The following is a 14742-nucleotide window of genomic DNA, read 5'->3' as shown; positions in this document are numbered from 1 at the left end:
ATTCTATAAATAAAACTGAAATTTCTGTCCGTTTTTTTGGAAGTGAAACATTGTTTATTTGACACGGAAATATATAATATGTAATATTTCCGTGTCAAATAGAGATATGTGCAATAATTTTTATCCGATAGTATCGTCAGCGTCTGTCACCAATATTTGTCGATGCCGGCCACTGTCCCCGTCAGTCATCAGTAGCCATCAGAAACACTGTCGATTTTTCATTTAGTTTAGGAGTAACAGACGAGCATGCAGTCCATCTGCTCGTAAGTGACTACTACCGCGCATGGACATCTGTAATCAACCTCAGAAGAGATTAGTATCCTACAAGAGTTAGGTGACACAGATGCGCCACTAGCCCTTAGAATCAAACCCTTCACTGTAGAAACGGTCGAAGTGCTTCGGAGGAGAGCCAGGTGGCGCGCTCTGAGGTGCTGGCGAGATCGGCTATTGGAACCACGTAACATACGCCAACGGGTGGTCGATGCTATCGTACCGAACTTTCGGGCTTGGCTCATTGCCAAAGGTCGTGTCACCTTCAGGTTGACCCAGATACTCACCGGACATGGCTGTTTCGGTGAGTATCTGAACAGAATACAGAGGGAGGAGACGGCCCAGTGCCATCATTGCGGGCACCACGAGGATTCCGCACAGCACACGCTGCAGTACTGCCCAGCGTGGGAGTCTCAGCGGCGGATCCTCGTGTCAAAAGTGGGGTCGGACCTGTCTCCAGCGGCCATTGTTGGGGCGATGGTTCAGCGCAGCGAAGCCTGGGAAGGCATGATCACCTTCTGCGACATAGTAATGTCCGCAAAGGAAGACGCCGAGCGAGCTAGGGAGCGCGCTGAATCCGCTCGGAGGAGGAGTCGCCGCGGGCGTACATAACGCCCACCGGCGCGGTGTCCCTGTAGTTCCGGGACCAGAATAGGGCTACGGTATCCCCTGCCTGTCGTAAGAGGCGACTAAAAGGGGCTTCCGGGGTTGCGGGTGGCGAGAGTGGGAGCTCGAACCGCCCGGCCAGCGACCCCGGGAAGGACGGCGGTATGTGTGGTCGCATACCGTCGTGCACATCAGACGGAGTGGCGAACACCACTCTCGCCTGGGCGGAGCCCGACGGGGCAACGCGCTAAGAGGACTCCGGTTGCGTTCCTTTGGAGATCCCGGAGTCCCCTACGCAGCGCCGAGGACGGCCACCGGGGGGGTTTTAGTGCGGTAAAAATCCCACATAACCCCGTGTCGCTCCCACGGCATAGGGTACCTTTTGAAGGTTTCCCCCTCGTAAACAAAAAAAAAAAAAAAGCCCTTAGAATCAAACTAGAATGCTTCGGAAAAGTATGTCTCCCTTATCACGCCCTTCAAACCAAAACACCGCAGCGCTTAACAATGCTGTTATAAGGCAGAAATAGGTGTGGCGGTGGTGCCGCACGATAGAAACCACAGACGGTGTTACCACCTTCAAACATTAATCGTATGTCACTTTCTTGTCATAATTCATATACATTTGTTATAATGACCACGAACAAGGAAAACAGCATGAATATTACATTAATTTCCTCACCTCGACAATGAAAAAACCTCCATTTCCGTAAACCCTGATGACGGATGGGCTCTTAACGACTACGTGAAACTTCTTCGCAATCCCAAACACCAATTAGTCTATATCTGTCACCTTAATTTCTCGTCGGATTTCGGCACTAATACGACTTTAGAGTGTTTGCGTCGAACGTAATAAATCGTGTAGAACCTCGATTAACCCACTCGAGCCCGTCAATTTTGAACACGAGCTCCGGAGCCACAGGATTGAGTCAATTTATAGTTGTTATCGTATATAGCGGTGATAATCGATTTATTCAGGTGCTGACAGTCGAAGGTTATTTTTCTGCAAAACTCTTATTATTTAAGTATATTACGTGATAATCGAAAGCAGTGATAGCTTAGTGGTTGAGAAACTCGGCCTCTTGATCTATGGTTCAAATCCTAGGCACGAATCTCTGATTTATCAAAGTTATGTGCGCATTAGAAATTAATGATCACTAGCTTATACGGCAAAGGAAAACATCATGAGAAATATGTAAAGTCTACCAATTCGCACTTGGCCAGCGCGGTGGACTATGGCCTAATTCTTCTCATTCTGAAAGGAGACGCGTGCCCAGCAGTGGGAGAATAATGGGTTGATGATGATGATCGATTAATTCAGGTGCTGGCAGTCGACGGAGGTTATTTTTCTGTGAAACTCCTATTTATCTAAGAGTATTTTTACTTGACTACAGGGGGTCGAGGGTTCTGTTTTTGAGCATACGAATGTATGTGTGTCAGTAGGTTGAATTCATTCTAATATACTAAAACTTGGCCCACTAAGGGGTGAATTACATAATAGGGTGTTTTATATACATCGACTGTAGCCGATAAAATATCGCTGTCAGCCTCTTGTTTTCCTTGTACGAAATACGTAACTGCGTACCCCATAAATTAGAATACAAACATGTATACTCGTACTCGTACATACATTATGTATTCGTAGTGTTATTACCGTTGAGATAGCAGCGATAAGGCAAATAACTAGCGAGGAAAAAGAGAGACAAACAATGATAGAGTTGATCGAAAAGGCTTAATCTACTTAATCTTAAGTAAATGCCATCCTGGGACGTGTGACTCACAGATGTGTTACTATTGTATTTCAGTTTAATCTCAAGTAAATGCCGCCCTGGGACGTGTGAGTCACTAATGCGTTACTATTGTGATTTAGTTTAATCGTCTCATTCATATAAGTAGTGTTAAACGCTTAAATCTACAATATGTATAATCTCTTTATCCACTAATTTATAACACTTCCTTTACAAAAATCAGATGACCTTTTATGACACGAAGGAAGATTGCATACAAAAATATAATAAAAATAGAAAAGGTATTTAATAAGTGACGTAAATTAATTATAACCATCAATTATGTGGTCCGTACATGATTCAGTGTGACAAGTAGATATAATGTAACTGTAACTGTAGATTAAATTTGCCTTACCACAGTCTTCAAACATAATACTGTTGAGGCTGTAAACTAATAGAATGTATGTTTCAGGTGGAGTTCCACACAACGGAGTCTGTGGTGTCCGTGGACTGGGAGAACGGTTTCGTCGAAGCCTCGGCGAAGGAGAACATAAACGTATCGCAGATCTTCAAAGAACTGCTGGTGCAGGCGAAGGTGAAGTATAACTTGTCGCCAGCGCTGCGCCGTCGCCGACGACAGTCGCTGCCGACGGGGCCTCAGGGGCCACCAGGGTCTGCGGCAACACCATCGCCCTCCAACCCACCCCACGTCCCCTCTCCCGCACAGCTCGCGCACCTCCAACAGATCCGCGAACGACATGCCAACAGCAAACGCAATTCCTGCATCATCTCCTAAGCCAATAAACTTTGCTACTTAGAATTTAATACGGGTTTCTACAGTCCTTTTATAAACTATAACTATGTTAATATAAATTGGTCTTCCCTTCAATTAATATCGACTTTCATAAAAATTCAGCTATAGATGTGTGTAGATGTACCTGTACTTGAGATAATCGGATTTATGAAGCTGGTAACATCTCTCACGGTATCACCGTCTGGCGATAAAGGCAGCTCTTCTCATAAACACATGTTTATAAATGATCTTTTATTAATAAAATGTATTTTCTGATATAAGAACAACCTATGTAAAAGCGTAAATGTATGTGTTCTATATAAAATTAAATGTGTCTGTCGACGTAGCTTCGTTCATTAATCTTCCATTACAATATAATTGGAGTTTATTAAACAGGAAGTCATTATCTCATATTATACGATTTATTAAGTGTCAAGAAGGGATTTCTATAATTGTATGATTAATAATTATGACGACAAAGGATCGGTTAACTAGTTAAGCTTAGATAAATTTAACTAGTTAAGTTCTATAATTCGGAGCGTTGAGAATGAGAAAAGTGATAAAGTAGAATGAATTGTAATGTGACTGGTTTATTGTAAGTGTATTTAGGATTTAACTATTGCAATAGATAATTTGTGTTTCTAGAATTTTTCATTTGCAAAAGATTTCCCCGGAGCGAGTTTACTTGAAAATATGCATAAAAATCAAGACTTGGTGTCATATTAATAATATAAAACTTACAAGTAGCGAAACTTGTGAACGCAGTTGCAGAAATATTTTTGATTCGATTTAAACAGTATATATATTTTATTTTATTTATACAAAGCTGATATCAAAACGACACTTGCAACAAAAATATTGTTAATTTGATGCTGAGGAGTATTTTTGGTTAATAGTTCATACACATGATTTTATAAGCATCTTCTACAAATTGTCTATATTCTAAGGATGTAACTATGTGGCCAGAAATAGAATCCTACACCGTGTAAAGTACAGAGCAACCCTGGGTGTTAAAATCTATAAGGGGATTGACACACATAACGAGTCCGAGACTACAAATTGCCTGTGCTCTATTCAAGCGGATTTGTACTAGTGATGTAACGAATGCGGATTTTCGCATTCGCGGATGCGAATATAAAACGAACCATTATCTTCAGTATTCACAAATTTGAATGCGAATGTTTTTATAATAGATATGATAATTTCATTTCATTTTGGATTTGGAAAGGATTTTCATTTTCTTGTTTTTATTTTTTAGTTTAATTGTGATTTTGTTATTTATTTTAATGAGACTGACAAGGACGAAACAGACAGTAATTCTAATTAATCTACCACAAAATTGTTTCATAATCATTTGTTTATTAATGTTAGTTATCACACAATCTTTATTGTATCATCATACCCTATGATATGATATTACGATACATACCTTATTTTGCATTTGGCAAATACATTCATCAAACATTTGCGATCTTTTGCGAACACGAATGCGAGAATTAAAAAAAATGCGAATGCGAATATTCGTCACATCACTAGTTTGAAGAAGACTAATACGTGGTTTGACCTTCCAATATGTCATCTGTATAATGTCTGTAACGGTACGGCTCCCACGTCCCGGGGGAGCTATGTATCTTATCCTCGATAAGGTATTCTATTTAAATTTTGATTTCAGCTCCGTTTTTTCAGTTTTGTAATTTAAACTCGTACCGTTTATATATATACGAGTACTTGTATAAATGTTTATGTATCGATGTATGTAAGTAATTACATTTATTTGTGCGCGTGGTGCGATATGATTTATTTCCGTAAAGCAGCAACTAAATCTAACTGGATGTCGATCGTATGTGTTGCTACCCTATTGCAAGTACTATTATTATGTGCCAGAAATAGGTGTGGCGGTGGCGGCGCTGCAGACAAAGCACCACCCCCTACCGCACCCTTATTACACCTTACTATCAAGACTGGAATAGATATGGGAAACTGGGGACACTTGATCCCCCCTTTTGTTTTTTGACCACTATTTGGTAAATATTGATCCGATTTTAGATATATGGGTACTGAAATACGTGGAATTTCATTAGCTATACTAAGTATAAAAGCTAATGATATCGGTATATAAATTTTACGAAAACTTCGTAGGCTGGTTACAACAGCTGATTCTCTTCTTCCAGGGCCAATTCTGGCCCCGAAGGTTTCCTTTCAAGGCAGAGCCTTCTAAGGAGGGATCTCCCGCTGCCTGTGAAGACAGGCAGGTCGTTGGGGTGGTAGCCAGAGGGGTTTTTTTTTTTTTTTTATTTTTTTTTTTTTTTTTTTTCAAATAAATATGTAGATCATTATATATATGTATATGTCAATTAATTTTTTTTTTTTTTTTTTTTTCCTCTGGCATACCTGTGGTCGTGGTCCTTGTTGTTGTAAGAGCCGAGGTTCTATGGGCAGGTGCCCATAGTGGTGTCATGTCCGGTGTAGGGTCAAGTCCAGTGGGGGCGGCACTCTTGAGTGCCGCGGTCTTCTTGGAAGCTTCTCATGAAGCCCCGACGTCCGCCGGCGGGTCCCGCGCCAGGATCGCGCGGGAACGCCCTGCGGTCCGGTGGACGAGCGTGGAGCGGCGCCAGATCCCGCAGGTGCGGGAATCGCGCCGCATCGACACGCTCGAACATCTTCGTGGCGAGGCGGCCGATGAAGTCGTCCAGGCTCTCGACTCGTAAGTCCCTCTGGATGACTGTGTTCCTGACGTACCACGGCGCGCCGGCTACCTGCCGCAGCGCCCGTGATTGAATTATCCGCAGGCGTTTGCGCTGCGGTTCGCTCACGAGCGCGTACCAGGCCGGCGCCGCGTACGTCAGGCGGGGTCTTATATACTGTTTATAAATGCACAGTTTCACACCCAGAGGGAGGCTCGAGGAGAGCACTGGCCGAAGGGAGAAGCTGGCCGCTCTCGCGTTTGCGATGACGGCATCCACGTGGGGCTTCATGGTGAGCTTCCAGTCCAGGGTCACGCCCAGGTACTTCGCCCGGGCGGACCACTGGATGTCCTGTCCGTTGAGCTTCAAAGTGGGGTCGTTTGGCGAAAAGCCGCCAATCCTGACCGCTTGGGTCTTCCCCACATTCACCGACAGTCTCCACTTGGAGAGCCAATCAGGGAGGGCATCTAGGGCACGTTGCATCTTCGACGCGGCGTGTCTGGAGTTCAGTGATGTTGTCACATACGCCGCGTCGTCCGCGTAGAGGGCGAGTAGACCACCACTCTGAAGCTTCTGTTCTTCAAGAAGCTGGAGATCACCTAGACGATACGCCTGGGCGCCGACGACTGCGAGATCTTGTAGAGCAAGCCGTCGTGCCAAACACGGTCGAACGCCTTTTCCATGTCGAGGAATACTGCACACGCTCGCTCCTTCTTGTTCAGGGCGGCGGTGAGGTGGTGCAGCACCCTCGACAACTGAAGAGTCGTTGAATGTTCCGGCCGAAATCCGAACTGCTCCGGTCGGGGTGTTAGATGTGGTACCATGTGTTGCAGCAGGAGCTTTTCAAACACCTTCGACACGCACGGTAGAAGTGTAATGGGCCTATAGCTCTCAGGCTTCAGGGTGTTCTTCCCCGGCTTGGGCAACATAATGATGTGCCCAATTTTCCATGTGCTGGTTACAATGATATCATGTGTCCCATATATATGTCTGATTTGATCCCCCCCCCCCCCCCTCTGGAACACTTGATCCTGGGGAAATAAGTCTCCGTTATTTTCATATGATACTAAAATGAAAAAAAGTATATTTTAAAATTGATTTATCATTGATTTATTTGCTTAGTAGAAAAAACAACAACATATCCACTGTTCTGATAAATCACATATACGAGTAACTATGTTTTCAGCTAACATTACTTAATGTTCCTATTATCACAAAATCTTATGGTTGATATATTTTTCTTGCACCTTCTATTGTTTTATATACTCTGTGCATATTGAATCCTGAATTTATTAACAAATAAACATTAATGGACGCATGATCCGGTGGGATCATATCTCCCATAAGCAAGTGTACCATGTGTACCCTAGCTATACTGTGGTTATAAAAATATATTGTAAAAAATCTACTACTATTAACACTATTCTATAAAGCAGACGTTTAAAAACATAGATAATGAATAGTTTAAAAGTGATAGTTACCCAAAACAAGTTTACTAACCAATTATTTAATCAAAATGAAAATTTACGAAAATATTTTCCTGCGACACGAAACAAACAATCATCCGCCATCTGCTTAAATATCAAATTGGACAAGAGTACCAATTTTAGAAAGTTATAAAGTATCATAAACAACCAATGTTGCCACACTAACCGCATATTGTGTTCACAGAAGCTCTGTAAATCCAGTGTACCTAGTCTCCCGTAAGGATCAAGTGTCCCCAGTTTCCCCTACTTGTAGTAGCAGCATTCATTGCTGCTGATGAAATGAAAGGAACAAACTTAAATAACCTATCTATAATAAAACTCCGTATTTAATTTTATGGCTATACACATATGTCTACAATTTGTCATACCTGTTGAAATGAGAATTCCGGGACCTACTTGATCCCGGGAAAAGGTTAAGAAGCATGACATGGGTATCACGGGGTATTCAAGACCCCTAAGCTTTGATATATGCACAATGCGACCAGAGGATTTGGTGAGTTAAAATATCACAACATGTCCTTCCCCTCAATAGATCGAAGAGAGTTTATATTAAGATTCCATATAACCATCTTAAGATGATTTCACACCAAGAAAAAATCTAGTGTCTGACCGATACTAATTTTCAGCCGAGACCGAAGTTTCTTTTTCTGGCCTTTTTTCGGTCGATTTCGCCATTGAACCAATAATATTGGCCGGAACCACTTTTTGACCGAAATTTAGCGGAAACAGAAACTTCAGTCACTAATACTCGTATTTGCTTAACATTTTTCAACTTGAATGTAAAGGTAGCAATACATCTATGATCTACCTCAGATAAGCCTTATCATTTAATATTTATTGAGTCGAAATTAGTTTATACATAAAAAGTCATAAAGGCGCGCATAGATAAATTCAAGTATATAACAGCATTATATTCCCCAAAGATAATATTAAAACTAATTTTAGGCATTGTAACGTTATCGTGTATGCGCTACAAACCACTTTTTAATATTTTAAATATGTACTAAGAAACTTTAGCGTACTGTATCGTATTTATGTTACCGTTAAAACCAGATATTTTTGGCAATAGATAGAATATATAGAATATCTTCAAATAAAATAAAAAAAATAAAAAGACAGGAAGACATTTGCTATGACTTTTCATTCCTTGCATTTTAGATTCAGTGATTCTAAAATATTTTTTTTATTTTAGTTTACATTACATGTGGAAGTTTGTTTGACAAATGTTACACACACACATTAATTATGCATTTTAAATTTACGATTTCTGCGTTTTACCGGTAGCATACATACACTATAAACTACCTTATGTGTATAAATCTAGAATGTTTATGGCTAAGAAGGTCGAGAATGGTTTACAGACGGAGTATTTAGGGATGAGATTTTTTAAAGGATCTTTTATATGTGTCTACTGTAACTTAAATTAATGATAATGTATTAATCTATCTTAGTGTTATATTCCCTGTAATTATTCCTACAGAGCGAACAGGTGTCAACTCCCATAATGTATGTAGGCGCTCACGAACTGCGTGATACGAAATTCCTGAAGCGTTACAGAGTAATTAATTTCAGAAATTAACACCGCAACTAATAGTCGAACTTTGAAGGTATTCTCGCGAGTATTTTGGTGTTAGTTACTTGCATTCTAGTGTAGCTATTGTATATTATGGTGTCGTCATTATATGCAACTATGCGATATTTGAGTATCTTCCTATTAACTGTCGGATAGGTACAGGTATATATATATACCTTTGGCTAATGGAGATCTCTCGCTAAGCCAGGCAAACATGCCTGGCGAGCGACCGTGTTCCGCTAGTATTTATATACAAGATGTTTAGAAAACTTTGAAAGCGTGATTCAGAAATACTAGTGATGCCATCTCTTGACGAGTCGCGGAAAGACGTCGCATAATTCCATTCTTAAATGTATTACCTAGATCTCTCTACTGTTTTAAATAATTTATATTTAGTCAATGATGTATACTTGTCCATCATCTAGAATTACCATTTTAAATGTCTTTGAATTCGTGAATATAGAGGCTATTTAATTTACATGTAATTTTGATCAAAGTGAATGAAAGTATACTGTAAAATATGTTTACATTGAAAACAAAAAACACGAAATAAATACCTTTTCTGGTGTACAAATTTACAAAAGCCCATTCTGTTCGGAACTTCAAAGCTCTCCGACAACTTGAACTTTGAAGCTCCCGGACTCGTTAGCCTCTGTGTTTACGGACAAATAAGTTTTGCTAAAAATATTTGTCATAAGTATTTCAAGGTTTTGGATGTGCCTTTTTTATCAATTAGTCGTCTTAGTTTAAATTTTAATATTTTTTTGCTTAGTTACCTTATAATAAAGACCGCATATTGGGCAAAAATTGGAACATTTTTAATTTTCATGCGTTTTATTCTTTTAGCGCATATTCAAATTCTCTATGACGTGGGTAATATAACACATACAATGGCGAATATTAATATCTTGAATATTTGTTTGCCATTGAATAGTAAATGTATGTCCAGTGTGCGGTCTTCCTTATAAGCTCCCAATACCAAATGAAATAAATCCGCCAATGGCCAGTAAGAACTTTCTGAATGAATGAAAACCAAATATCCCTGGACTTGTAAGCATGGATTATGAGAAAAGGGTAGATAGATACTTAAATAGTACAAAAAGAGATGATAGAAAGTTTCGTCATGATTAAACAAAATATCATTCACAATTTTAATAAATACGTTGCTTTCCTAACTATTTACTCTGTGCTATACAATTTCCATTTTTCTGCAAAATTTTCCGATTAAAGAATAATTTTTTTAATTAGACTTATATATTTTGACAGGTATACTATGTGTTTCACACTTTTAATCTGTCCTTTTTCTCATAATGTTTGGTGTGTATTAATTGAAGAGACAGGCTTGCTTTCATTCTTTGTTTTATTTGTTCGTTATAAGTGTTAGATGTAGTGTAGATTATAATGTATTCACTTATCTATCTATAATATAATTGTAAAATAAACCCATGGTTATATATTCCTTTCAGTATAAAGACGAAATACTTGAAACCACTATAAAATTTAATTACAATATAAACAAAAAAATTAAAAGAAATAAATCAATAGATACATTTTAACCGGGATATCGCAAAAATGTAAAATGAATTTTTACAAGAGAGAAAATAAATATCACGACTCCAATTTCAATAAAAAGAGAACACAGTAATTAAGGAAATGCCAATCATATAGCATACGTGAATCTGTTTGGGCAGAAGAGCATGCCAAATAATGAGCAGTATTACATAAATGCTCGAAAAACAGCAGTAAAATATGAAATTACCTCGTGCGAATGAAGGAACACGCAAAATATTACTTGCAAAATTCATTAAACATGTCTATTGTTTGAAATACCTATATAGTTCATATAAATTTTACAAATTTATTAATATGTTTATGTCAAAAAAACTGTCTACAATGTAAATAATGTAAACGTAAACTCTTCGTAATGACTAAATTTAAATGCCGGTCTATTTCCATTCATTCTAACTTTTAGGTATATGAAAAGTCAGAAATGCTTCCATTAACCATCCTAACACAATTCATTATGAAGAGTTTTTCATTATAAACTTCGTTGGAAAAGTTTCCACTTGATTAAAACTATAAAGTGTATGTAGACGTCAGTAGTACCCATATATTCTTGTTTAGAACTATGTGCGTCGTTTTTATTAAATGTCTTCGCAGGTTATTGAAATTATAGTAAACTTATTGTAGTAGAACTGTAAATTGAACATTTGAATGCGCACATACGGATTTGATAACGTATGCAAAATGCAACTATGATAATCTTTCAGGAATTTCTGACATAATCATAGGTATTTTTAAGATTTAACTCAATCTGTTCATGTTTCGAAACAGGTAACATTTATACCAAATATAAGTTTAATGTATCTTAAATAAATATATTTCCGATTTTATGTTGTACTTTTGGAGTTTTTTATTTTTCATACCTTCCCATATATAATATAATACAAGTAATTAATTTAAAAAATCAAAAACCCGACTGCACCAAAAAGGCTGAAGTAGAATTTCCAAAAGCAGTGAAATAGGCATTTCATTATTTTTATCCAGAACGCCAAATACAAAGTTTCATAGTAGGTGTCTGCTTCAACAACAAAAGATGTTCAAACAATATTATCCTATTTTATCCTCGTAGTTGTTCATTTACGCTATATAAAGAACCTATGTGTAAAATTCCAGCACTCTTAAGTTCAGCGGTTTCCCTTTGCGTTGATTTCTGGCACAGCAACTCACTCATTTAGTCAGACAGTCATCTCGATGTGTATATACGAGTATATATGTACTAGCTGACCCGGCAAACGTTGTGTTACCATATAAATAAAAAAATGTTAAGGATGAACAACCCTTATCACTTAGGTCTAAAAAAAATAGATAGCGGCCGATTCTCAGACCTACTGAATATGTATATAAAATTTGGTGAAAACCGGTGAAGCCGTTTCGGAGGAGTACGGTAACTAACACGAGAATTTTATATATAAGATATATTATATAATGTATGTGTAATCTCCTCTTAATTTCCTTTATTTTGACACCCTACTCGATAGGTTTGGTTAACTTTTTTAAAACGTGTTACAATTTCGCGAAAAAATTCACCATTTACGGTCTATAAAATATATAACTTCAGTAAATCAACGTTTCGGTCATTATTTTGCCTCGTTAGAGGTAGCATTTCATTATTTTTATCCAACAAGCCTGATACAAAATGTCATAGTGTTTGCTTCAAAATTGACGATTGTTCAAATGAACTTTTAACCCTTATTTTACCCTCTACGGGGTTGATTTTTCGGAGGAGGATAAATAAGTGCGTCCTTGTTCCTATCCAGAAAGCCAAATACAAAATTTTATAGTAGTTGCTTCAAAATTAAAGGATTTCAAAAAAACTGTTTTCCCCTATTTTACCCTCTTAAGGGTAGAATTTCCAAAAGGCCTTTCTTAGTACTTATTCCAGCTATATAGAGAACCTGTGTGCAAAATTTCAGAACTGTAAGGTCCTTGGTTTAGGCTGTACGTTGATTTCTGAAAAATGAAAAAGTCATTTAGTTAGTCAGTCAGTCAGTCACCTTACTGTTTTATATATATACAAATATGTTTTTATAATCTCCGTTTAATTTCCTTCCATTTGATACCCTACTCGGTAGGTTCGGTTAACTTTTTTTTTTAAATGTGTTACTATTTCGCGCCAAAAATCCGCCATTTTGATTTTTTTTTACTAACACCTATCTAAGGACACTTGGGTCATTAAGAGAAATATAATGACACTTTAACTGTTGAAATTCATCCAGCCGTTTGTTAGATCGGATCAAATAAAGAAAGACAAACATACAAGATACGCGCGAAAAACATAACCCTTCCTTGGCAGTCGGGTAAAAATATGTTTCGAAATATAGAAGATAATCTATCTCTGTCTCTGTCGCTCATATACTTTGAAAGATGTGGCTACCTCACAGAAGTGATTTCTCATCTTGTTGGAAAAATATGTCAGTCTGAACATTAGTTTGTATAATATTGAGGTAAGAAACGAGCATACAGTCCACCTGATAAGCCCGGCCTATATTAGTTTCCAACCTTAAGTTTGACACTATACGTTTTTGATAGGCTACAACGCGTCTGAAGATACGCTGCAGCCTTGAGAATTAGATTGGAACGCCTCTGATAAGTCAATTTTCATCTTCAATAAGAAGTTTTAAAATCAACTATTAACTTAATATAAGAATGTATCAAACCAGACAAACAAGCTGGAATCATTTAATGCATCAATCCAGAACACAACCGACCTACCAAGGTAGCCGAATATATCCTCAGTTCAGGTTGTAACCACTGGATTGAATTACACAAACCTCAGATGATCTCCACTGAGCGTCATTACTTTCCTCGTTTAGTAAGAGAAGCAATAGAGATCAAGAAACATCCGAGGAACTTCAACACAAAAGATGGTTTTAAGTTAGCCCAAATGGAATCCAGTGGTTAGTTTATGCAAGTCACAAATAGTGCAAAGTTATCGTACTTTGCGTAAGGATATTGTTAGTGTTGTTTGTCGTGATATGAAACCTAGAAAAGAAAAAAACGAATTAGAGATAGGGTAGATAGATTCATCTACCACTAGTACTAGTAGTTTTCAACGGTTTCTCCCCTCCACCTTAGTTTCGCCGTGACCACGATCCATGCAACTGGGTCGAAATATCGGCAATAAAAAACACATATCGTGAGTACCCGTTACATAATAAAATGTCTTAATTCCGCGATATTTTTAATCTAAAATCATATAGAGCTGTACTCCCGCTAAAAATAACACTACATGTACTCGTACCTTGGATAATACAGATTTTTATTCCTCTTAAAAACTTTGTTTTATAATACAAGCTCTTCTTTGTTAAATTTTATAAGACCGTTGAGAAAGTTATGCGATAGACGAACTCCCCAAGAAAGCTTACCTCGGTGTATTCAGCGGTTGTCTTTGCATCGTTTATACTAGAAGCGAACAGAATTTGTTATAAGCCAGTTGTTTCTAAGAAAAATGACCTTTTATTTTTCAAGCAGCTTTGCTTGCACGATGGTTATATTAACATAAGAAGTACAAAACACTTTTAAAAATAAATGTTTGGCCAAAAAAGTGGTTTAAAGTGTTTTTAGAGCTTTAGACACTGTGGTCCACTGTGTTATCAGTACATACACACGCAAACGAACACACAGCTCTATCCAAAAATCCAAAAAGATGCCAAAATTTGTCATTGTTGATCGATTAAACCCTAATCGTGGCATCCACCATGTCATACGGTTTGAAATTTATAGTCATTCTTATAATAAGCTTTTGAAAGAATTTGATGTTAAAACTTTTGGAAAGAACAAAGGACTAAATTGCAAAATATACTTTACAAGAACGACAAGAATTGTATACGAAGAGTTGCCACTGTTGCTCCCTGAAGTTCAATATTATACGGAGATGAAATTTGCTTTGCAAAACACTCATTGATTCTACGCTTGTAGAATTCGGCACCAGAATAGTTGAATAAATTACAAATTTATTCAACATATACGCAATTTTACTTAAACTGAAGAAGCTAGAAATATAAAGGAGGTAACACATGAACCACGGTAAGCTTTTTATTTA

At 37.9% G+C, this 14742-nt stretch overlaps 1 protein-coding gene across 1 annotated transcript in view; it reads left to right on the top strand.

The window, feature by feature from the left end:
• Positions 1 to 4145, top strand: part of LOC140753529 (ras-related protein Rap-1) — a 33162-nt gene extending 29017 nt beyond the window's left edge. The window contains exon 3 of the mRNA XM_073088204.1: positions 3073 to 4145. Within this exon, the coding sequence (XP_072944305.1) occupies positions 3073 to 3396 (324 nt within the window). The 3' untranslated portion in view covers positions 3397 to 4145. The remainder of the gene's footprint in view (positions 1 to 3072) is intronic.
• Positions 4146 to 14742: the final 10597 nt, after the last annotated feature.

This window comes from Epargyreus clarus, unplaced genomic scaffold, assembly GCF_041222505.1.
Source record: "Epargyreus clarus isolate Ecla_fem2 unplaced genomic scaffold, WU_Ecla_fem_2.2 ptg000026l, whole genome shotgun sequence".
NCBI lineage: Eukaryota > Metazoa > Arthropoda > Insecta > Lepidoptera > Hesperiidae > Epargyreus > Epargyreus clarus.
Note: the sequence above shows the minus strand (reverse complement) of the source record. Positions and strands in the feature narration are given on the sequence as shown.